This window comes from Eptesicus fuscus, chromosome 15 (assembly GCF_027574615.1).
Source record: "Eptesicus fuscus isolate TK198812 chromosome 15, DD_ASM_mEF_20220401, whole genome shotgun sequence".
NCBI lineage: Eukaryota > Metazoa > Chordata > Mammalia > Chiroptera > Vespertilionidae > Eptesicus > Eptesicus fuscus.
The window spans coordinates 31062989-31088299 of record NC_072487.1 but is presented as its reverse complement, the minus strand read 5'-3'; the positions used below and the strand labels follow the sequence as shown (position 1 = coordinate 31088299).

General features: G+C 39.6%; 1 protein-coding gene across 1 annotated transcript in view; it reads right to left on the bottom strand.

The window, feature by feature from the left end:
- The window catches only part of GLIS3 (GLIS family zinc finger 3), a 452130-nt gene that overhangs the window by 291859 nt on the left and 134960 nt on the right, over nucleotides 1-25311 (bottom strand). The window contains exons 2-3 of the mRNA XM_054727311.1: nucleotides 22194-22401; nucleotides 13012-14113 (exon numbers count right to left, since the gene is read on the bottom strand). Of these exons, the coding sequence (XP_054583286.1) occupies nucleotides 13012-14113; nucleotides 22194-22401 (1310 nt within the window). The remainder of the gene's footprint in view (nucleotides 1-13011; nucleotides 14114-22193; nucleotides 22402-25311) is intronic.

The following is a 25311-nucleotide window of genomic DNA, read 5'->3' as shown; positions in this document are numbered from 1 at the left end:
GAAACAAAATAAAGTGAATTAGAGATGGTCAGTATAATTTTTTAAAAATGCATAAATCTGTATTTAAGAATTTTAAATCGTCCCCCATTGCAGATACCTTCAATTAAGCCTATTCTAATTTTGGTTAAGTGAGATCCCAACTTCAATATTTCACTCTGAGGCACAGCTGTTTGACAAGTGCAGCAGGAGCCCATCAAGATACTTAGCAGCATCAGTTGTTCAGAACACAATGGGCTTTAAAATATTTATTTATTTTTGCCAAACCCTATTACTCACTGATGGTAATCAGCAAGCAATCTTTGAAGGAAATGTACAATCAAGCAACTAAAAATGCCTTTTATGAAACTCTTCCTTGAAAATAAATCTTTGACACTCCAAATGGTCAATATGTACTCTTAATTTTGAACTAAACTGTCCATTGATTTACTAATATCTATGTTCCTGACGCTGTGGTCTAGTAAAATTCATTTTTTCTGAAGTTCTGAGTTCCAGAAAGTGGCAGTAACACAGTTGTTCATTTTTATTCACTACCTCAATAGAGTAAACAATTAGTTATTTCTCCATTATCTGTTCAGATTATACTACACATTCTTTCCTTAGCTGGTCCCATCATAAAAGTCCCATTCCATGCACATAGCACAAAACCAGGGCTATAGTAGAAAGCTAGTCTTCCTGGGTACACAATGAAGCAGAATTGGGTTCATCCAGATAGCCTGAGTTGCTGGCACCATCACCAATGATGAAGCTATTGAGAAAAAATACTTGCTACAGAGATAACTAGAGATAATTACAACAAACTCAGTACTTGTCTCAAGAACTTGCTACCTTGATTTCTGATGCAGTTTGGGACTTTCAAAAATAGAAAATGGCTCCTGTCTCATTGTCACATCTTTATAACAACTTGTATCCCAGCACACCTCCCACCAACACCTTTGACAAGTTTGGACAAGCACAGCTGAATCGCTTGAGATGGGCCAAAAGGTCAGGGCCCTGAAAGTTTGTCAGCCTGATTATCTTAAGCCACTTGAAAGCACTCTATGTGTTTCAGAGAACAGGTAGATTTTCCACTATACAAAAGCAGCTTTGTTTCTATATATGTGACGCCTCCTAATTAGAATCAATGATTTTTTTTATTGTCGCTCCCGATAAGTCTGTTTGCCCAGCTTCATTTTCATAAAACACTTTACACATTTCTAGGAAGGGTGAGTGTCGGCAGAACACTGAAACAGGCCTTGAACTGGGGCTGTGGTATTGCAAGATGTTTACAATTTGTCATCCTTGGGGGTAATTTTGCAAGCTTTAGCACACTAAAGGACATATTATAAAGAGCCAGGCAATTCCATTTGTTTGAATATATTTATGAAAATGGACCAAAAGTGTCCAGAAAGGCACATTGTCATTTTTTCCTTGAGTGTGTGCCAGTTCATGACCAAAAGAAAGCATTCAGAGAATAGGAGAGCATTTATAACCACACTGTGTGTATCCAAAAAAGCTACTTCATGAACAGATGGGGAATACTGTTTTTCAGGGTCTGAGTAAAATAGCCCTTCACACCAAATGTCTGTTCACAATGGTAGATCTCTCAGTGATTCATTATGACCCTGCCCTTGATAATGAGCAGATTTCCCTCAAGGGTGAGTGTCTGTGGGACACAAAGACATCACACATCCTCATGACTTAGATGATGAGCAGTGGGGAATTATGCACCAAGAACATGTAATTTGGACAAGGTGGGAAAAACTGAGTAATTCGCTTGAGATAACAAGAGTTTTCCCAGCAGTGGTGACGGTATGGGAATGGAATCCTTGGAGAGTAAATTTAAAAATGGTTGGGCTGGGGAAGATTTACTAAATTAAAATGCAAGTTATAGGAGCCAAGACTGACAAGAAAAAAGTAACAAAACCACTTTGATGGGACAGGGACACCCCTCATGAAAAACTCAAAGATCAAGGCTAAAATGTTTCTTATTTTCAAGGGAATAAAGAGAATGAAGGTAAGTCAGTGGGGAATGAGGGTAAGTCAGGGAAGAATCAGAATATGTCAGGGTGAAGCAGGAAGAGCACTTCTAGTTCTTTGTGACAGAAACAACATTGTACTCAATTTCCTCCTGCACACACAGAAACACCACATTTCCCAGCCTCCCTTGCAATTAGCTGGGATCATGTGACTGAGTTCTGGCCAATGAGATGCAGGAAGAAGTGAAGTGTGTAGCTTAACTTAGATCAGCTTCTAAAAACTTCTGCATGATCCTCAACATTCTGTTTTTCGCCCTGGACTCAGGTAGTGAAGACATTTAGATAGAAGAATCCTGAGTTACCATATGATCACAGGGAGAAAGCTGTATTAGAACATGAATAAGAAATAAACCTTCATCATACCAAACCACTGAGATTTAGGCTGTCTGTTACAGAAGTTGGATTATCTTAATATTTCCAAAAATGCTTCCTTGTTACCATTTGTCTTTTCAAGTATTATGTTATTATCTAAGAATATTTTTCATCTCATTCTTAAGCAGAGGGATTTCAGAGATCTTCAAGAGCAATGGGAAAAATTAGTTTGCTTTCAGATTAGTAGAACACAGGTTACCTGGGGGGGAAAAATGTCTGGTATCATTTTAAGAGGTGTTGGAGGGAAAAAATTGTCCTTTTCTTTCATATAAGTTTAAAATATTTTATATACTTTTAACTTTTTATTATAGAAAATTTCAAACCATTACAGAAACAGAAGCAATAGAATAATGAACCTCATTGTATCCCCATCATTATTCATGTATGTGTGGATATTTGGAGTTACTGATTGGTACATATATAGTCATATGCACATAGCTAGGTAGGTAGTAGGTAGGTAAATAGGAATATATATATATTAATCTAATAATTGGGCCAGGTACTGTGGTAAGACTCAAAGGTGAATAATGACCTTTGAGTATACAGTAGTAGAAAGATGTATGAATCTCAAACTCCACAAGTTACTTCACTCTGAAGGGTTATAGTGAGGATTAAAGTAATCCGGTAGCTCAGAATTTGTAAATTATTTTCTTTACCCTCCCATTTCCCTGAGGGAGTTTTCATTCTAAGGGAGAGGTTTAATACCTCCTTCCTAGTAAAAATGTATCTACTCCTGGGAGGGCAAGGGCACTGAATCTTTCCTCAATCATTCACCATTCATATATATAAATTTTATCTCTGCTGAAGTTCTTTCCCAGAAGCAAGCCTTGCATAGGTGGAGAGAAAAATAAGAAATGAAGTGAGGAACCCTGAGACACCACGGAAATTCTGAGGGAAGAAGACAGTAGGAGTTACTGCAAATGCAATGGAAGACAAATTTCTACTTCAGAAGGTTGTTTAAGGTGGAGCCACCAATTTTCCCTTTATTGCAACTACTCCCTAATCCCCAAATCCATTCTCTTGGCTAACAAAGCACCATTTATTTGATCTTCTCACACAAGAAATTGTGACTGGGACTGGGGGGAGAGAGTGACAAAAGAGGGTTTAGTAGCAACAACATTTATCACCGAAGGATGGGCTTTCCAGGGCCAATATCCTTACACCAACTTAAAAATTAAAGCGCTTTTAAAATAACCATTCTAAAACAGGAATTATTCTGGAGTGATAAGTCTGAGATACTGCATTGTAAGTTTCAAGAGCAAGACCAAGCAGATCACTCTGAACACCTAAGTCCACTGAGGTTGACTCTAGGCTGTGCTCTCAGGTCACACAAGCAAATGGCCTGACCTTGGGAGGCTCAAAGCCCAGGTGAGGGGAGTGCTGCTAGAGCAGAAAGTTCAAGTAGCAAAGGAGCATCTCTCACTGTGCCTTCTCCAGTCTAGGCAGACTGAATCACCAGGAATGGGTGCATTTTGATAAGAACTGACTTAATTTGTACTCTATCCATCTCAAACATTTAGCTCTATTCTGCATTAATTCAGTCTGAGAAGAAAAAAAAAAATCCAAAATAAATCTAAACAGTGGAGGGTGGGGGAGAAGGTCTTGAAAAGGGGCTGACAGGCTTAGCCTAAGTGCCAGTCCAAACCTTTGTTTAACAGTACTTTACTCTCTTTACAGATTATAAAAGGAAATATTTGATTAATGGAAGGCTACGCATACACGATAATGTATGCAGCCTCTGTCCACATTTTAATCATTTAACATCACTGATCAAATAGCTTTGGTCTCAAGTCTTCCCCAAGTTTTTAATTCTTTAAAGTCCATTATAGAAAATGCTTTTATGCTTGTTTCCACTTATGTGTTTCCCTGGTTGATCACTGGGCATAAGAATAATTAGTGTTATATTATAGCTGCCAAGAGATATATTTTAATGAAGAATTAAACTATAAACTTTAAGAGACAATTGAGATGGTTTGGGAGAAATCGAAGTTTCATTTCACATGCACTAAAGCATACTCAGTGATGCTATTTCCTGAAATCAATTATTATATTAACTATAGTTGCATTTGTATTAACTAGGTGTATGATTCTTTCTAATTTTAAAAACATTCATACCTATTGGATAGGGCAGGTTCTTTGTGATTTGCCTAAGGTAAACTTCCAGCCTCACTTCCCACTCCTACCTATTCTGGGTCATCAAACTACTTGGGACTTGTTTCTTTCCCAGGGCTCTTTCACACCCCTGTGCTATCACATGGTGTAGTGCCTCCACTTGAATGGTCTCCTTCCCTTTTTCTGTAAGAACTAGAGGCCCAGTGCATGAAATTCATGCATAAAGGGAGGGTCCCTCAGCCCGGCCTGCACCCTCTCACAAAACAGGACCCCTTGGGGAATGTCCAACTGCCGGTTTAGGCCCGATCCCACAGGGATCCCTGCAGGATTGGGCCTAAACTGGCAGTTGGACATCCCTCCTGCAATCCGGGACTGGTAGCTCCTAACCGCTCACCCTGCCTGCCTGCCTGATCACCCCTAACTGCTTGTCTGCCTGCCTGATCTCCCCTAACCACCTCTGCCTTGGCCCCCGCTGCCACTTCGTCGGGAAGGACGTCCAGAATGACGTCCGGAAGGTCAGTCGGCTGTCCAGTCTAATTAGCATATTATGCTTTTATTATTATAGATTACTCTCTGTTTCAAGATGCAGTCACCTCCTCTAAGGAGCTTGCCCAACCCTGGGTGGTTTGGCGCAATGGATAGTGTGTCAGCCTGCAGACTGAAGGGTCCGGGGCTCGATTCAGGTCAAGGGCACATGCCCAGGTGTGAACTCGATCCCCAGTAGGGAGCATACAGGAGGCAGCCAATCAATGATTTTCTCTCATCATTAATGTTCCTATCTCTCTTTCCCTCTTCCTTCCTCTCTGAAATCAATAAAAATATATATATTTTAAGGAGCCTGCCCAGCCTCTACAAGCATAGCTCCAAATTTCTTCCCATTTTTCCATTAAAACAATTTGCATAGCCCAGCCAATATGAACACATCAGTGCATATACTATTTGTGTAGCTATACTTTCTGGTTTCCCAATAACTAAACCCCTTCTACTCTCAAAAGTGTTCTGATTTAAATAATAAATTATATGGCCACCCTAAGTTTGGAGCACATTGCCCCTGCCCACCCTGAACCATGTCATCTCATTTTCTAATTTCTCAACAAGTTTCACTTTTTTTTTTTAGTTTTTCAAAATTCTCCCTCAAAAGGATTAGTCATTCTTCCTACTCAAGTACATTTTATATGGCCCAAGAAAGTAAAAATAAATACTGTGCTGCAAAATCAGAAAACACAGGTTTCATTCCACTTTCTCACCAAATTCCTATCTACACCAACCTCTTATATGAGTGATGACACCTATTAGACCAACCCAGCTACTCCCCTCTGGATGAAGGCAGCCCAGGATCAGACAGATGGAAAATTGCACCTGCCTTCCCGTGCCTATGGTCTGTGTCTGCCACACACCCACTGGCCAGGGTTACAACATCCATTGTTTTCTTGATAATCTAGAAGCCTTGACTCAGTAACCACAGTAGAAACTATTAAATCTGCCTGGAAAAATAATTAACATCTCTTTTCTACATCATTCTACTCAGAGCTTGAAGAAACACTTCTGAAAGATCAAAGAGAATCGGACCATCTCTTTTTTGGAAAAATAAATGTGTTTGGTCTTTCATTCTATACACGGAATTTGAGTTCAAATTCTTTCTGAACTAAGATGTCAACTTGACCACTCAAAATACAGGTAATCAAGAAATATTACAAAAGTCACAAAAGGCATCTCTAATAAATTACCAAATTAATTTTCCACACTTGTACAATCTGAGTGAACTAAGAAACATACATTTTAAAATCTATATTGTAATAAAGCTCAAAAGGTTTGAAATATATTCCCTTAATTAGATCATTTATGAAAAAGATTTACATAATTCTTTCTAATTTTAAAAAACATTATTTAGGGGCATGGAAATTAGAGAAAAACCACAAAACAAATATGAGCTAAAAGGAAAATTAACCGTCATGTAGTTAATGATTTTGCTCAATGAGGAGAAAGCCTCAAATATTTAACCTCTTAGGGCTTCTCTTATTATCTATTTTTTTTATTAATCCTAGAATTGCAGTGCAAAGAAACATAAACCATGATTTGCTTTAAAACATTTGCCCAAATCTGCCATAAATGTATTTTCACAGAGCAAAGTTCGTGACAGGCAAGCTCCCCAGGTAATGTGGATTAAATGTCTTCTAAAAGAAAAGAAAATTAAGCCATTACCAATGGAAGGCTTCTAAACTGTGTTTTGGGATGTGAAATACGACTTGACAGATGCCTTATAGACTGTGGTGAATACCCCTTCTGATGAGAATTTCTGCAGTTTTTCTTTTACCTATAAGAGGTTTGTAATTTAAGGTGATACATATATGTCTACACAGTATGGTGAACATGTATATACACAGATAAATATGCCGGTATCTTTTTCTTATGTAAAATTGTTAGGGGGGAGTGAGAATCTTGCAATTTAGTTGTAGTTTTTTTTTTTTAATTATTGAGTTTGCATTAAATATTTGACAGACTGATGCCTTATGGATACAATTTAGAAGCTACACTCTCTCTGATCTTTACCAGATGTGTCACTTGTGGTGTTTCAGCCTGAAGAGACAAAGAGGATATTAATGATAATTTTATTTATTTAATCACATCAGGAAGATTTGATAAAAAGGAAAACTAAATATTTTGGTAACTTACTAATTCTCCAGAAATATCCAGAGTAGCAAAAATGTTTTGAAGATCACTTTATATTAAAAGCAGAAAGGCTGCATTGTATTTGGAAGACAGAACACTCTCTCTTCTTACCTTTAAAAATGCGAGTGATGTGACAGATTTGTCAGTTCCACTTTTAACTCAGGGAGGCAAGGAGGTGGTGATGATAGACATTGCTCAGCACAGTCTCATCCCAACCTTTAACTGATTATTAAGTGTAGAGAAAGTATACTCTGAATAGGAAATGGACACTCAGTTGAAAGCCTTCTGCCACTACCTGAGTCACTCTATTATCTTATCTCTTGTCCCTGAATTTTATTCCAAGGGAACACGAAATTACCCTAATCACTATCAGGGCATGGATGATCATGAAGATGTACTCTCTCCTAAACACTGCCTCACTACACTTTAATTGAAATGACAAGGTAGGTTTCCATTTATCTGGAGTTCAATGTCAGGACATGAAAACTTTGAGAGCGCTGTTCTCACCCTTGGCTGCCCATTAGAATCACCATGAAAGCTGCATCCCAGAGCAATTACATCACGGACTCTGGGGGTGGGACCCAGGTATGCATACTTTATAAAGCTCTTTTAGGGATTCCAAAGTCATTCAAGGACCCCTGCTCTAGAGGCACTAAGCAGGCAACAGTCAAACAATTTACTAGTCTTAGAAAATCACTTAAATCTCTAGGCTTTGTTCTCCTCATCTAAAAAAAATGATATGTGTAGAAGGAAATTAGTGTTATATTTATTGATTTTCTTATATTTTTAAATAAAAATGTATACTTATAGTTATGAAATATTTCAACACAGGCAGCAAAGCATAGAAACTATTTTAAGATACTTGTGATACCTATGTTACCACCACCAAGCTAAAAAGAAATTAATATTTTGCTGTATTTGTTTCAGTTCTCTCACTTTTTTTGGGGAAAAAAAAGTTAAAACAAAATTCCCATATCCTATTTCTTCCTATTTCTTTGCTCTCTAGAAGTATCCATTATCTTAACATTACTGTTTATCCCAACCACACCAGTTTATTGTACACAAGTAATCATGTACCTACAATGACTATATAATACTGTTTAGTGTTTGTTTAAAGGTACATAAATTGTATTACACTGTGTATATCTTTTGGCATTTAAGTTTTCATTCAACATGGTTTTTTGAGATATATCCATATTAGCATCTCTCTATTCAATCTATGTATAGATTTATATCTAGTTCATTAACTTTAAACTCACTTATTATTTCATTATGAATTAACCACAGTTTATTGATTACCTTATCTATGGATACTTAGTTTATTTACCATTTTAAAAGCAGAGGCGCGATAAATACCTGTTTGTGTGTCTTCCTGCCACCATATGTAAGAGTTTCTCTAGGTAGAGGAGACACTTAGACATGGTTTCGTTGGATATCCTCATCTTCTTTCCGAGATATTTCCAATTTTTTTCCAAAGTAGTTACACCAATTTACTCTCGCCAGCAATATAAAAGCATTCCCCATTCTCCATACTTTCATCAATACTTGACAATATGAGAACTTATTAATTGCACCAAAATGAAGTTTGCGGAGGGTAACTAATAATTATGCTTAGATGGCATTTTCCTAAGGTCTCTTCTGGTCGTATTATCATGGTCACCACATCAACACCAAGTCTTATCAAAATGACAAAATAAAGGATGTGGAAAAAACCTTCCATGGTTTATACTGAATTTACTTTTCCTCAAGAAATGTCTTTCATGGCTAATGCTGGCCCATGAACCCATAAATCAGGCCATTAAAGAGGAATGGGGACATGGCCTAGCTCTGTATTTATTTTCTTGTACTCATAATCCAATGTTACTTAAAAAGCAAACTTGTCCAGTATTCAAGCCAAAGCAAATACTCTGGATTTTGCCAGGCAAAATGCCTGTGGAGAAATGAGTCAATTCATACAAAATTCAAAGCTGTCTTTGGTCAGTGACATTTTCGTGAAAATCTGTGGGTGGGTAAAAGTTTTGCAAAATTCCTTTTTGCTATTGGATAAAATTCATCCAGGAAAAATAAGCAAAATTTAAGTGGTGACCCACATTCCCCTTAATTCCCTTATTAACACTCCCTAACCTCCCAGCACAACTGCTTTCTATTGTGCATGAAGGAAGCCATCAGTGTTCCTAATCCTGGCAACAGGATCCTGTCCCTCTACTTACTCTGCTCCCATCAGATAGGCTTTCTCATGAAGCATACTGGCCGACTGAGCAAGCTTCAGCTCATTCAAGACACACCTTCCTGGGAATGCTACCCAGGCATTGCACACTCTTCAACTTAATAGAAAAAAGACTTACGGTAAACACATGCTCAGTATACACTCTGTTGGAACCATTACTATGGATACTGTTAGAGATGGTTAGTGTACATCTATAGTTCTGGGTTATACTTTTAGGAATATGAAACAGGGGTAGAGAAAAGAAATTCAGACTTCGAGACTTGTTCTGACTTGGGAATTTGAAACCTTATCATCTCAGAAAAATGTAACAAAATTTAGCACAATTATACCCAGAAATGTTCAAAAGTTCTGTTAATTCCAAGATTCATCAGTGTTGGGGTTTGTATAAATTCAGGAAGGTTTAAATAGAATGATTTTGCACCTAGGAATTACCTGAATTAGTAAACAGCAATGAATGGACTCAGATATTTTAAAGGTAATATTGCCATATGTCACTTTCTGATTTAACTGAGTTCTGCCTGTCTGCCTAACAAGGTCTTTACTTCTCAAGGCCTTGGCCATTGGCTGGGTGTATCTCTGTAATCCAGGCCAGGCCTGGAAAGAAAGCACCTGGTTTGACTTTCCATAGAAGCAATAGGATGAGATATTCAGAAGGGGGCGTTGCTTGGATGGGAAAGAGAAAAGAAACAATGTCTTCTTCCAGTAAGTTAACCAAATAATACATTAACGATCCTACCCCAGTTCTGCCACCTAGAACCTTAAGTGGTCGGAATCCCAGAGTTCTGGGTAAGGCTGAGGAGTTACAATCAGGGATTCTGAGAATGGGACTCCTATGCATGACATGGAATTAGGCGTCAAAGGAGGACACCAGTGGCAGCCTCTGACTGTAAGCAGGCTGTCATTGAGTAGCCCTTTCACACACTCTCTTCTACCATGACTCCAGATACTCACTGTGTTGCTTTTAGCCATGGACACCAACACAATTGGGTCACTACATCTTTCTAGGGTCAATAAGCTAAGTGAGTGAAAATGATGACTAACTTTAACTATGGTCCACAGAAAATTAATCACAGTTAAACATACGTGAATCAATTTAAAGTGCTCCTAGCTTTTGCAGCATGTGACATAGCCACAAAAACCCAAAGATCACTGCATGTCTCCAAAAGGGGAATGTGGTCATTTTCCTTGGCAAGGATCTTGAGCTTTGAATCAACTACCATCAGGTTTCAAAGCAGTAGGAGATGAAACATTTTGGTTTTAACAGTTCTTTGTGTCTGGATTCTAAGAGTGTAAAGACTGGTTTTACCAAAGGCAGACAAATGCATCTTTTTCAGATGTGCGTTCACATTAAGCACAATGTCTTCTATCAATAGACTACAACTTGAGAAGACTGCTAAGTTTTCACAGAAAATTATTTGTTGTCAGTTAGCTTAGGCCTTACAAATCAGGCAAATGACATGAAGCAACATAACAGTTTTCAGAAGACATAATGTTCATGATATATATGTGTTATATGAAAATGGATGTCTTCCTGCTAAAAATACATAGTCCCAGGACTAGAACTGCAGTGTTAGCTCCTAAGAAATCCTGTTTTGTATAAATACATTTGCACTATAACATGTGTAAGTAAATGCTTTGTGGTTCTAAATTTGACATGGAATAAATATCACAATCTGAATTTTGCAAAGATTCCATTTAGAAGTGGGAAGTGGGCAGCTTAGGGGAGAGAGAAATCACTTCCTATACCTATCCTGGACAATACAATGGAAAGCTTTGGAGAGGCATGCAAGCATCCACCTCTTATTCTTCCACTTAATTATGTATTTCTATTTTTAATAGTCATCATGCACTTTAGCAAAAGTCAACTTGCTATATGCCTTTGCAAAGTAAAGAACAGTGGGAAAATGGGGAATCCTATTGCACAAAAATTAATTTTGCAATGCAAAAAAAATTTTTTTTGGATAATTTAAGCTTTTATATGTTTTGGGTGTTTTGTTGTTGTTTTCAGTAAAACCAAATCCAGCACACTATTTTCAGCCAGGATTAGTCATAACTAAAAGGTTGGACTGTTTTCGTTCAGAGACTAAATGTCTTTCCTGCCTGCAATAGGCCTGTGTGTTCCAAGCAGAGTAAATGGAATAGCCTTCAATTGCTTTCTCTTTCTGGCATTTTTAATGCAGAACCCTACTGACAGAGTAACATTTTGCTGCCTGGAATGTAATTATTCTTTTCACTCATATAACCTGGCAGTCTCACAATGTATCAGCTTCAGGTTTTCCTTAAGAAAAATCACAACATGGGGTATAATGTAACAATAAGAAATGCAATTTCATTCTGCCAGAAATTCTTAAAACTCAAAAATACTGAATGGTGAGAAACTGCGTCTAATACTTGCATTATAGCTATCATCTGTTTGGTTTGCTTTTACATGAATGGGACAACTTGACCAATCTATAATCAAAACATACACATGGTCCAGATGCTTTATCATCAAGATATACTACAGAAAGAAGGAATTCTGTCTAGGGGATCCTGGTCTAAATAAGTTCCTTTTCAAAATGATTTATATATTTCACACATTTAGTGACCTGTAGCATATTCATTATCCAGGGAGTACCTATGATTCTCAGATTTAGCTCTAAAAGAAATAATCCTGTCCATCTAAACTAATATAAAACGCATGCTCTTTTTTCCAAGAGTTAAGTGAGCTGTCTGAGATTGTGCAAAGCTGTGTGATCCCCAGGGTGATGTCCTGCTTATGAATACGGAGGGTTTCTGTGAGGTGTGAGATGATTGTGAAATCATTTCAGAGCCATATTATTAAAAAAGTCAGTTTGGCCAAGAAACACAGATAGCTCCAGGGCTGATGTTGTGAAAGGGGGACGCAGAGGCAAAAGAGACACCATGCTCACTTCCTTCAACACCAATGGGACATTTCCCTCTTGGCTCTTTCTCCTATACTTCTTTACAAAATTCTCTCTCCTCAAAATTCAGTGAGATCCTATGAGAGTCTGCCTCTGTGGCATCCCCTGGGTGTTGTATGCCAGCTATAAATCATTCACTAGCCTCACAACCCTGGAATGTGCAGTGTGCAGGGAGGCTAGAGGGTCCACACAGGCGAGAGGTGTTTACTAGCCAAGTGGCTAAATGTGAGTTCCTTTCAAATATCAGAACCAGCCCGCCCCTGACCCCATTACTAGCCGGGTCAGTAGAGAGAAAAAAAAAAAAATCACAAAATATTCGCTTTGAAAAAGACATAAAGCTTACTGGGAGCGCAGTGTGTGTTCCTCTGCCCTGCACATTTCGGCAACTTTACGTTGTTTCCTGGCATCTATTTTCCAAGATTTAGGACACTGTGGCAGATCAATGTCCCCTGACATGGTGGATCATTTACATTTGCAGAATAGAATCAAGAAGTGAAGGGATACCCAGCAGCTAATAATTAAAGAAACGTTCCCCTTCCTCACACTGAAGAGAAGTCAAATCTCATGGATACCTAGACCTCCACGCACCATCCAAATCCCATAAAAAGAGAAAATGCCCCCTGACTTGTGGGCCAACTTTGGAAAAACACATGCACTTTCCAGGGGCGCCCAGAGGCTTTGGAAAACTCACCGTGCACTTGTTGGGCTTCTCTCCGGAGTGGACTCTCATGTGGATCAGCAGTTTGTAGCGGGCGTTGAACGGCTTGTACCTCCGAGGACACCCTGCCCAGAAGCAGGTGAAGTCTTCCCCTTTGCGTTGGTCTATGTGCACCTTCTCGATGTGCCGCACAAGTTCCTCCTGCTGGTCATACAAGGCGCTGCAGTCGATCCAGCGACAGCAGTGCTTGCCCCCCACGTCGTCCATGTCCCCATCCTCCTCCAGGGCCAGTGTCTGGGCCTGGGGCACCAGCTCCTGGTGGTGCAGGTGCGGGTGGGCATGGTAGGGGGGAGGGGGGCCTTGGGGCTGGGGTGGCAGAGGAGGCAGAGGAGACGCGGAGGGCAGGTCTAGAGCCCCTCCCGGGAAGTCGTCCAGGCGCTCTGTCTTCAGCAGGCCAGCTGGCTGGCCCTCGGGCCCAGGCAGGCCATGCTGCACCACCATGTTGTTGACCAGGGGCTGGAGGCCTCCATGCTCCAGCTGCTGCATGCGTTCATACTCCAGCGCGCAGTCATCCCCGTAAGCCGGGAGCACCAGGCCGCCGCCGGCCACCCGCACACCTTTCTGGCTGCTGGGCACTGCACACGGCTGGGGGATGCAGCTCCCACGCACCCCCAGGAAATGTCCATAGACCTCAGGCTGCGGGGACATGTTGGCCGGGGAAGCCCTCGACCCGTTGATGTAGGCGACCAAGGACGTGGGAGAGGTGCGAATGATGGTATTGAAGTCTATGCCAATGCCATCGGACAGCGGGGACAGGGACAGGGCTCTCTTCTTGGAGCGGGCCGAATGTGACCTGGCTGAAGAGTGGCGGGGACTAGAGTAAGGAGAGTGGCTATTTTCCATGCCAAAAAGATAGGCTGGCAAAGAGTTAGAGACACTGTTGCTGGACATGGCTGTCCCTGGAGGAAGGCTAAAGAGGTCCCCTAGGTCAGTGCCATTCTGAGAGCTGTGGTTGGCGGAGAGTGAAGGGAGAGCCCTGTAGCCTTGAGTCCACTCTTGTTTCACACTCAACGCTGACTGACTTTCCGTGAGACTCAAAGTCGTGGATGCCAAAGACTCACGTGAAATAAGGGACCTAGACCAGCAGCCAGAAGGGGGGGAAAAAAAGACAAACATTTTAGCAGGATATAGATTGCTTAAGAGCTAAAAGAACATTTCATTGACAATCCCTTAAGTAGTTCCCCTAATTACATTCTCGGCTAAACACACATTCTTTGGCTAAGATAACACCAAAGCTTTTAGTTCCAGGTAAATAACATTTTACCAAGAACAATAAAGGCTAATGCTCACCGGACTAATAAAACAAAAGATCTATTGTTATACATAATCTTAATACTTTAATGATAATAAATAGTCCTTGCTTTATTTTTTAAACATTTTTTTTATATACGGGGAAAATTCGAGACCTTGGAATGATTATTGATGCCAGTGTCTGGGCCTGGGGCCACATTACTATTTGTAGTGTGTCAAGGCAAACCAAATAAGCAAGTATTTATTAAGTACCTACTGTATGCAACACACTACAAATAGGCACTGAAAGGAATACAAGTCCACACAGAGTCTCAGTCTTTGAGGAAGATCAATTTGGTGAGGTAAAACATAAACCCATGCTTGCCTTGAAAAAAAGTAAATCCTGAAAGTCAAAATGTCATCCTGGATATATAATAATACTTTCTTCACTTGGCAACAATCCCTCTCCTGTTCTTCTTACCCTTTTTCAAAGCATGCCTTATGTAACAGTATTTACCTGCATATCAAAATAGTTTCTAATATAGCCTGACCACCTTAAAATTCATTTTGCTTTACTATGGCATCATTACCTTAAAAATCACTGAAGAAAATAAACCTTTGTCCCTTGGATGGAAAATCTGTTACAAAAGCTGGAAATAACTGTATTTCTCAATCAGGCATGAAGTGTATCATAAAAACTTGGATTACTTATATGTACCTACAATGGATTTTAGAGATCTTTTTTTCTGACAAAAAATTAATCAAAAACAAAATTATATATACACTGAGTGGCCAGATTATTATGATCTCTGAACGCATAATAATCTGGCCACTCAGTGTGTGTGTGTATGTATGTATACACACACACACACACACACACACACACACACACACACACACATATATATATATATATATATATATATATATATATATATATATATATATATATATACACACACACTAGAAGCCCGTTGCACGAAGTTTCGTGCAATAGACTTTCACCTGGCTGCCGTCACCAGTTTTCCGCCAGCAGCAGTTTTCCTCTGGCCACCCGCCGATCAGAGCACCTCCCACCAGCACTGGCTACCCCGAGAGGAACTCCGATCGGGAGGAGCTCGGATCGGCGGGTGGCCAGAGGAAAACTGCTGCTGGCGGAAAACTGGTGCTGGCAGCCACGCAATCGGCCACCCCGAGTTCCACCACCAGAGTCTTCTGCTGGCCCCATGGGTCCTTCCGCAGCATCGGCCGTTTAGGCCAGTGGGAGGAGCGGGGGGCGGGGACTCACGAGTCTCCGCCCCCCGCTCCTACCGCCGACCAATCGGCCACCCTGAGTCCCGCCCCCCGTGCCTCCAGCCGGCCCAATCGTGGGCATAGCGGAGTGATGCAATTTGCATATTATCTTTTTATTATGTAGGATTAGAGGCCCAGTGCATGAATTCGTGCATGGGTGGGGTCCGGCCAGCCTGGCCAGGGGGAGGGGACACGGGTGGTTGGCCGGACTGCCTGCTGGTCGAACTCCTGGTCTGGTCGAGAGGACAATTTGCATATTAGCCCTTTATTATATAGGATATTCACTGAGTGGCCAGATTATTATGCATTCAGAGATCATAATAATCTGGCCACTCAGTGTATATATATTTTTCCCAGATACTACTGCCAAAGAACTGAGGGAAAAGAGAAGCATTCTCACCCCATCTGCTCTTCTTGCTCCTTTTTACAAAATGGGAACCAGGAACACTTGTTTCCTACAAGCATGAGATATTAGCCAGAAAATATCTCAGCTCTGAAATGCACAGTATAAGGTGATAGATAACACCATCATGGATGTGATGTTTCCATCAGGTGAAGTAATGTTTACCAATGACAAACACAGCAGGAATGTACATCCCGTTGCCCTTGACACAGATTTCTTTTTCTTGGTCTACATCCTTATATTCGGGCTGAAGTCCTTTTGCAAGCCCCAAAGTTGTTTCTGAACCATCTGTTTCTGAATTCCCCATGGACACTTTCAATTATTTTCCCAGCACACCTGCAGCGTGCAGCTCTCACTGAAGAGCTCAGGTGGAGATTCCTGATGATTGAATGTCAAGGACCTTTTGGTCCCTTCCCTAGGGAGATCCAGGATTTGCTTTCTGACCCAAGAAAAATCAGTAGTTGTGTCATATATGAGGCAAAGACCACTGATTTTGCTTTATGCCCCACGGTTGAGAGAGTTTACAGAACATTCTCAAATGCTGCATTTGCCTGGTCACTGTCACACTAAAGCATTTCAGAATTTTAAGCAGCAAGTAGTAGGCAGAAAGTATTTTATCCACTTGTATGTACTCTGTATATGCAATTATATTATTTGCCTACACTGAGACATGTTTATTTGTTCCATTGTCCAGAGATATTTCATACTTTTCTCAAATGATACTTAACTACAATTCAATTTAAATCTGAGCATCACCCCATGCAGGCATGTTCCTTAACTCCACAAACATCAATTTCTAAGACAGTTATTATATACTTTTTTTCAGAAAGCAAAGTCTATATTCTACTCACTAAGGCAATAATATACATAAATAATTTTCTTTTCTATCTCAACATGTAATAAGAATAAAATTTCCAACAAATGGCATTTACTTATTGCCCTCATCCCTCCTGTACAATTACCCAGATCTTTTATCTTTCAGAGTTCTAATCCATAACCTCCCCCAAATACACTAGCTCTCAATCAGAGTCCACTTTCCAAAGATGTTAAACACTGTCTGTACTATGCCTTAAACATAGCTAACTTCCTCAATAAAATTCAAAGCCTTTCCACAGAAGGGATCATTTTCATCTCCCCCAGCACCCACCAGAGTGTTAGATACATAATAAGTTTCCAAAAAAGTGTTGATTAAGAAAGTAAATAAATAATCAATAACTAAGTAAAATAACTTTTACTTAGCCGAGCCAGCATGGCTCAGAGGTTGAGCATCGACCTATGAACCACGAGGTCATGGTTTGATTCCCAGTCAGGGCACATGCCCGGGTTGCAGACTGGATCCCCAGTGTGGGGCATGCAGGAGGCTGCCGATCAATGATTCTCTCTCATCATTAATGTTTCTGTCTCTCTCTCTCCCTCTTCCTTCCTCTCTGAAATCAATAAATACGTATTTTAAAATAATAAACAAAAGTTCTATTTAAGGACCAAATTCCTTATAGAAGCCCTGGCTGGTGTGTTACTCAGTGGTTAGAGCATTGGCCTTCACACCAAAGGATTGCAGGTTATATTCCAGTCCCCTGGTTGGGTTGAATGGGAGGCAACCAATCCATGAGTCTTTCTCACATATCTCTCTCTTCCCACCACCTCTCTCTCCCTCCATCCTCCCTCCCTGCCACTCTCTCTAAAGATCAATGGAAAAAAATCCTCTAATGAGGATTAAAAACAAAAAAACAAAAATTCCTTATAGAAGTACAAATGAAGCAGCATTTGATGGGCAAGTCACCTACCAGATGGATCACATACATCCACCATTGATTTCCCCACATCACATCCCACATATGGTTCATAATATTCTGCTTGATTAAAGGACCTGGTATAACAGGCTTAAAGTCACACAAGCTATGACTGAAACCCACATTTTCTGTTCTCTTTCTGCAACAATATGCTGAATGACTGTGAAAGGTTCCAAAGGACTCTCTCCTATATCCCCTGCTGCTACACACACCAGGCCTATGGGAAAGAAAGTGACAAAGAGCTGTGGTTCTGTCACCTTACTGAGAGTAATCTCCATTTCCATATGGTCATCTGATCCTTGGCATATTATTTCTGGTGATTGGTTAATTTGGAGCTTTATGTGAAAGAAAAGCAATATGGATCAAACAAAATGAAACCAATATGAAAAACTCAAACTATCAGTGAAACAGGTTAGGGTGGCTAGTGAAGCAAGAATTCAGTAACTCTCATGGGGCCATAAGAGGAGTAATGGCCAAAGTGAATGACTTGGTTCAAGGCCAAGATCAAAAGAAATACTAACTTATAGATCATGTGCAATTCCTCAAACTGAGAGAGAGAGAGAGAGAGAGAGAGAGAGAGAGAGAGAGAGAGAGAGAGAGAGAGAGAGAGAGATCCTCTGGAAGAATTATTACTGCATCTAAACACAGAATGGCTTTATAAAATTTTAGAACTTAGAGCCCAGACTCCAGACTTCATTCTCAGCCCCTTGGCCTCCTCTGAGCTTTATGGACACAGTCCAACCCAAAAGGAAACTCTAGGAAATTCCATCCCCAGAAATCACCTCAATAAATTCTGGATTAGGAAAGAAAAATTGGTGCCTTTTTGGATCTGGAATGACATTATTCAATTGGTGGTTCAACTTCATAACTGAAAAACTAAGTGATAAAAGACAAAGTTTTTAGACTTTCTGTGTCTTGGGTCCATCATCTATAAAATGGGTAATACTTGCAGGAAGTTTGTAAATATTCAATCACAAAATGTAGAATCAAAATCGATGTGAAAGCACTAGCAAAACTAAACATATACAAGTAGCATGCAATCTCTTCTACTTCCCAACTTTTGCCAGATTTGTATATGAAGTGACTGTAAGGAGGTTATTTATCAGCACCTCAGCCTCATCACTTTAGGGAAAATATATACAACAGTTTCCATATTGCAGAGTTTTTGCACTACCCAATCAAGAATGGCTCCTGCCGAAACCGGTTTGGCTCAGTGGATAGAGCGTCAGTCTGCGGACTGAGGGGTCCCAGGTTCGATTCCGGTCAAGGGCATGTACATTGGTTGCGGGTACATCCCCGGTGGGGGGTGTGCAGGAGGCAGCTGGTCAATGTTTCTCATCGATGTTTCTAGCTCTCTATCCCTCTCCCTTCCTCTCTGTAAAAAATCAATAAAATATATTAAAAAAAAAAAAAAAAAAAAAAAAGAATGGCTCCTGGCCCTAACCGGTTTGGCTCAGTGGATAGAGCGTCGGCCTGCGGACTCAAGGGTCCCAGGTTCGATTCTGGTCAAGGGTATGTACCTTGGTTGTGGGCACATCCCCAGTAAGGGGTGTGCAGGAGGCAGCTGATTGATGTTTCTCTCTCATCAATGTTTCTAGCTCTCTATCCCTCTCCCTTCCTCTCTGTAAAAATCAATAAAATATTAAAAAAAAAAAGAAAGAAAGGCTCCTGGATCTTTAGGAGGGTAAGGTATAGTTTGCATTTCTCATTAAGTAGGGCTAGTCAGAAATGGTTGGGAAATTAATGAAGGCAAATATACAGCATTAGGATATGATTCTCATTGGAGTATACAGGACCTAACAAAGATAAGGAAGAGTGCTTTTCCCAGGATGAGGCACTCCAGAAAAAAATACTCAAGGGGGTCAAAAGAAGAAATACTGTCAATAAATCTATACTATCTACTCAATGTTATCAGTAATTAAGAAATGCAAATTTTAAAAAATAACATTTTGTACATCAAATTGGCAAAGTAATAAAAATAATAATTCCTATATTTGATAAGATATGGGGAAGCAGGAACTCTCAAGACTATTGTTGAGTATATAAATGGGTAAGTCTTTTCTGTAGTACGTTGAAGAATACATACCAAAAGGCTCAAAACTATACATTTCCAGCAAATCTTACTTCTAAAAAATTATTCTAATAACCAGAAATAAGCAAAAAAATATTTATAGGATTGAGTCAGTATGGTATCTTAAAATACTTAAATAAAGAAAAAAATAAATGCCCAGTAACAAAAGACTGATAAAAAAGTATAGTTGTATTTATATACTTTTTAAATAAAACTGAATATTAGGTAGGAAGAAACCATTATATGATGCTAAAGACTTTTGTTACAAAATAAAGAATTTATATTAACTAAACAAAGTAATTATAACACTATGTAGATTATTAGATTAATCTGATACAAAGGAAAACCCTATGCTTATGTGTATGCATATAACTAGAAGGTTGTATATCAAAATTCCATCCATGGTTGCCTGTGCATGGTCAGATTCAGGATGACTATCATTTACTGCCTTGTGCTTTTCTATATTTTCTATAATAAGTATGAGTTACATAGATAATCAGGAAAAACATTAAAATTTACAGCTTTCGATAGGGTGGTCATCATTCAAACTGGACAGTTCATGCCCCCTCTCCACAACACTCTCCTCTTGGATAAAACACAAAGCTGATTCTCTCTCCATCCTTATTTCTAGGCAGCAAACGCCTTCAAGTTGACTGTTGCCTCCTGTCCTTTCTCTCCTCTGATAGAACACACAAACCAAGTATCACAAATGCGACCTTTTCAAATTGCTAAAAGTAAGTTTCATACTTCACCAAGCCCCTTTCCAACTCCTGTTTTTTGCCCATTCTGCAAAAAGAATTACTTCAATAGGAGGACTCACAGAATACATAGTCAAAAACATATGGCAATGCATCTTTAAGATGTTGTCTTTTAAGGATATAAAATTATGCTAAGGAACCAAATATGCCAGAAAACACTAAGATAATAACACTTCCCTGGTCGAGAGACTGCATTAGATAGATGGTTACAGCAGCTCATGCCAGTCCTACCTATCAGTTTCTCCATTAATTATATGACTCTCTGCCTTCTAGGCATAGGCTGGACTTGCCACCAACAGGGAGCTGAAGGCTTCCCAATGACACCTACCCTATGAGTACAGTTAATTTTACATGCAACATTCAGCAAGTCTGAGGAGGCCCTCAAGGCATTAATCATCAATGGGGAATAGACAGCAGCAGCTTCCCCTCACAAAAAATCTCAGGTGAAAAACAAGTTTCCCTATCATGAAAAAAAATTGGCATAAAAAATTATCCAGGAGCTATGATTTTTGAGACTCAAACAGCAGCTAGGAGGAAAGTGCAGTTACAAGAAGGGGACGGAGGGACAGAAGGAAAAGAAGGAGGAAGTAGAAGAAACAGGATCCCAGAACTGCAAGGCTTTTCAGATTTCCAGCCCCCTCCTCCCCAAGAAGAGGAAGCACAGGTCAGGTCCAGGAGTCAAATCCCTTTGCAAAACCAGTTACAACAGAGCCAGGACTAAGAGGCAAAAACTTTGGATTGAGCTTCTCCAAAAATGCACTTCTAGAAGATAAAATAATTCATTTCAAACATAGAAATGGACCTTACACATTGCATAGCATTTTGTTTTCATGCCCCTCTAATATCAACCTTAAGAGATATATTTGTCTGAAGGGGTCGTTTACCTTTTCCTATTTAATTTCCTCCTCTGGAGATATACACAGCATTTATTAGACTTACTTATTATAGCACCTAATTGGACACTGTGTTAAAATGTTATGTAACTTATACCTGAAAATATGCCATCCCAAACACATCATAAAGTCTTGAAATTCATGATTTCTGTCTTCACTTTTTTCTACTGTCTTCCTAAACTTTAACTATTATACTATGCAGACTTAAGGTACTTGGGTAGATGAGTGGATAGGAGGATAGATTTATAGACAAAACAGTTATAAAGCAGCCTGGAGACACTGCAACATATGCACTGAAAATGAACAGGTATGATAGATGCACATGAACATCTCAATTTTCTAGGCCTTGACACATGACTTGCCTCACCAGGAAGTGACAAATTAATTCACTGGAGTTTAGTCATTGAGGCCCAACATCTCAAGTTGGGCATTCATTTCACTCACACCACAAGACAGCAGGTGTTAAACCACCTAAACCATTCCTCCCAATTAAGATGACATGGCACATACTTAATTTTTATACACATTCCCCTAAAAAAGCTCAAATTAAAAGGGTAGCTTAAGCGAGTGAGCACACGCACACGTGTGTGTGTGCGTGCATGTGTGTGTGTGTGTGTGTGTGTGTGTGTGTGTGTGTGTGTGTTCAAGACGGGAAGGGAAAACACTCACAGGGTATGATTATACCATAAGAAGGGGGAAATAAAAGTAACTTGAGACCTGGTATCTGAAGGAGGTATATTCAGGTTGGCTGCATTCATTGCCCTCTGTAAGCTAGGACTGATCTGGTTGCATGCTGTAGAGACCTGGCTTGCTGGAGGTGAAATGGGTCCCAGTCGCTGAACCATCATGGGGCTGCTGGTGACCACTAGATTGTTGCAGTTGCCTTTTCCAATGGACTTGCACTGAGGCCCAAAGCCAAGAGCCCCTAAAAACAAACGAATCAGGTTAGCTTTCATGTTCCTTACATCAGAAATCAGTAAATACACACAGGTGCACACTTCTATCAGGTCCCATCTTTAGAGACAGTCCTTGGATCTGTTTATTTAGTATTGGTATTATAAAAATGCTTCCTCTAATTGCAATAAATAAAAAACCATAATGCTACAACTCATCTAGAATCACCACTTATACAAAATGTGCTTACATTTTGCTCCCTCTGTATACAAGTGCCCACTTACATTATTTTATCATCTCCATACCTAAAGGGTTAAAGTGATAAGTAGATGGGCTTACTCATATCAAAACAAGTTTATTCTAGAATAGCTAATATTTTAACTGGCTTACTTCTTTCCAATTCTGACCTTCCAAAATGCCTCTTTAAAAGGAGACAGTCTGGCTCTTGTCTCTCCATTTTGATTTCTCCTCTTCATCCAATACATTGTCATTGGACATATAGCCAATTTTTTAAAAATCAGGATGAGAGCCATAAACAAAACACTCATTATAATTAGACATAGCTTTTTCTTTTCATTGTAACAATCTTCGAATGTAGTAAAATTTGGTTCATACCCAAAAGGGAAAGAAAGAAAAAAAAGAAACCCACAAAAATCTGTGTCCTTAGGGAGAAGGGAAAAGCAAAGAGGAGAAAGGCAAACACTGTCATGACTCACTTACAAAAAAATAAAAAATAAAATGGTTGAATCATTCTAGACATTCTTTTTACATGGACGTACTTCTTCAAACATTTTTTTTTTTTGCAAACTACCTGGTCAAGTCTCAGTGACTGTACACTCTGTTCTCATTTCAAATGAACAAAAATAAGTATGACCTCAGTTTTTAACAGATCAGGCCCTAAATATTTCTCACCAAATTCCCCGTGTTTCTCATTGATATACTTGGGATCAAAGTAGGTGGAAAGCATCACTGTAAGTTTCCTTAGTCCTAGAGGATACAATTTCCTATTTTGTTTGCCCAAAAATTAAATACATAGTCCCAAAGAGGACAGTCATCTTTTGTAATATTCTCTACAGAGAGCCCACAAAACTGAAAGATAAATAAGACCTTACAGCAATGGCTATGTTCTCATCAATGAAACCAGACCTTAAAAGTTCTGGGAGAGTCCCAGCATCTTCAGCTGGAAGAAGCCTGCTGGGGGCCAGCCCTCTGAAAACTAAAATCCAAGTGGTCACTGACTTGTCCAAGGCCACACAGGGATTTTCTGACAGAGCAGAAACAGATTCCACTAGGGTATATTTTCATGGTACCTGGGTGTTTAGGTGTTGGATGCTTCATTTGTTCCGTGGATACATGACAAGATCATTAGCTCTAAGTGAAAAGTTCTCTCAATTTTTTTTAAGATACACAAACCAGAACCTTCCCTCTACCTCTTTCGCTGCAGCTTATATCTGATGCATCTTCTAGTGCCTTGAAAGGTAAGTTATGGATGGCCTGTTTCCATAACTCACATAACACTGTACCATCAGGATTTCATCTCCTTATCAAGAAAAATGGATATACTTTCATGCAATGACTATGAACTTAGTATCTTTATAAATTCCATAAAACTACAGGCCATTTGCTTTTCAAATCGCTTTTTACCTCAGAAAAAATGGCCATGGTCCATAGCCTAGTCCAGTATAAAAGATACTCAAATTCTCTCCCCAGGTCCCATTCCTACCAGTCATGGTTATTAAAAGCTACACCAGATGTCAGGTATTTTGTCAAATTTAATGTCATATATTTACCTAAGTAACTCACTCGTTTCATGCCTGCTTCCACCTCAGTAAAAAGGTATTAATATCTACCTCTAAAACAAAGACATATTAGCAGCTAGAACAGCACACCCAAGAAATACTACTTGGAGGCAAAACATATTCACACATCCTTTCACCAAATATAAGATACCATATATTGTAAGGCCTACCATCATTTTATGTACCAGTAAGAACATGCACTGTCAATTAAACTAGTGCATGGTGTTGAGATTTCAGAAATGTGCTGGTATGAAAATATGTGCTCCTTAGAATGGATAAATACCAAGATGATGGCTGAGAAATGTCTAACCTTGTCTTGTTCATGGTCTTCTCTGCCTGGAACATCCTTACCCTAACTTGTCTACCTAATGAGCACCTCTGCACCTTCACGGTCTCAATTCAAAGGTCACATCTCTCTGACTCCCCACCCCAACTGCCAGCTGGAAAGATATGACCAATTCTTCTTTTCATTCTCCTACAGTACCTTATAAAAATCTACCCCAAACCTTTAGGGAACTGAGATGTTTACATGCCTGTCACCCCCTTCTCATTTATACTTTAATGCTCTTTCAAGGTAAAGCCCTTGTTTAAGGAATCTCTGCTTCCTCAGCACCTAGCCCAGGGCCTAAACAGACAGAACACAAACAATAACGTCAGTCAATGAAGTTGAAAAGAAATGAATGGATGAAAATAAAAGATAGTGATACACGTGAATACTAATTACTAACAATATTAAATACTATCTTTTATTTTCACAAAAACTTTCCTGTTTTAATTTTTAAAAGGCAGTGCCATTTTTCAAAAACAAGCTCTAATTAAGTCAATCATTTGACAGATTCCACAGCACTGTTAACTTCCCAGCGTCTCCGTGATTTTTACTGTATTACCTCCCACTCCCAAATACACTGGTCAAGTTGAACCTCATCTAACCACAGAGGAGTGACTGTTTCTGAAAAGTGTCACATATGGCATCCTTGAAGCCTCAGGCTAAATGGTAAATGTCTTAGGAACAGGTAATGTTTGTGGCACAGCTGTGAGAATGTTCTGGGAAATAGTATCTGTCTCAAAAGTATAGGCAAACAATTTGACCTGGGGTCACTGTGCTCAATCCAATAATTTTTTTTTCATAATTCTAGACAAAA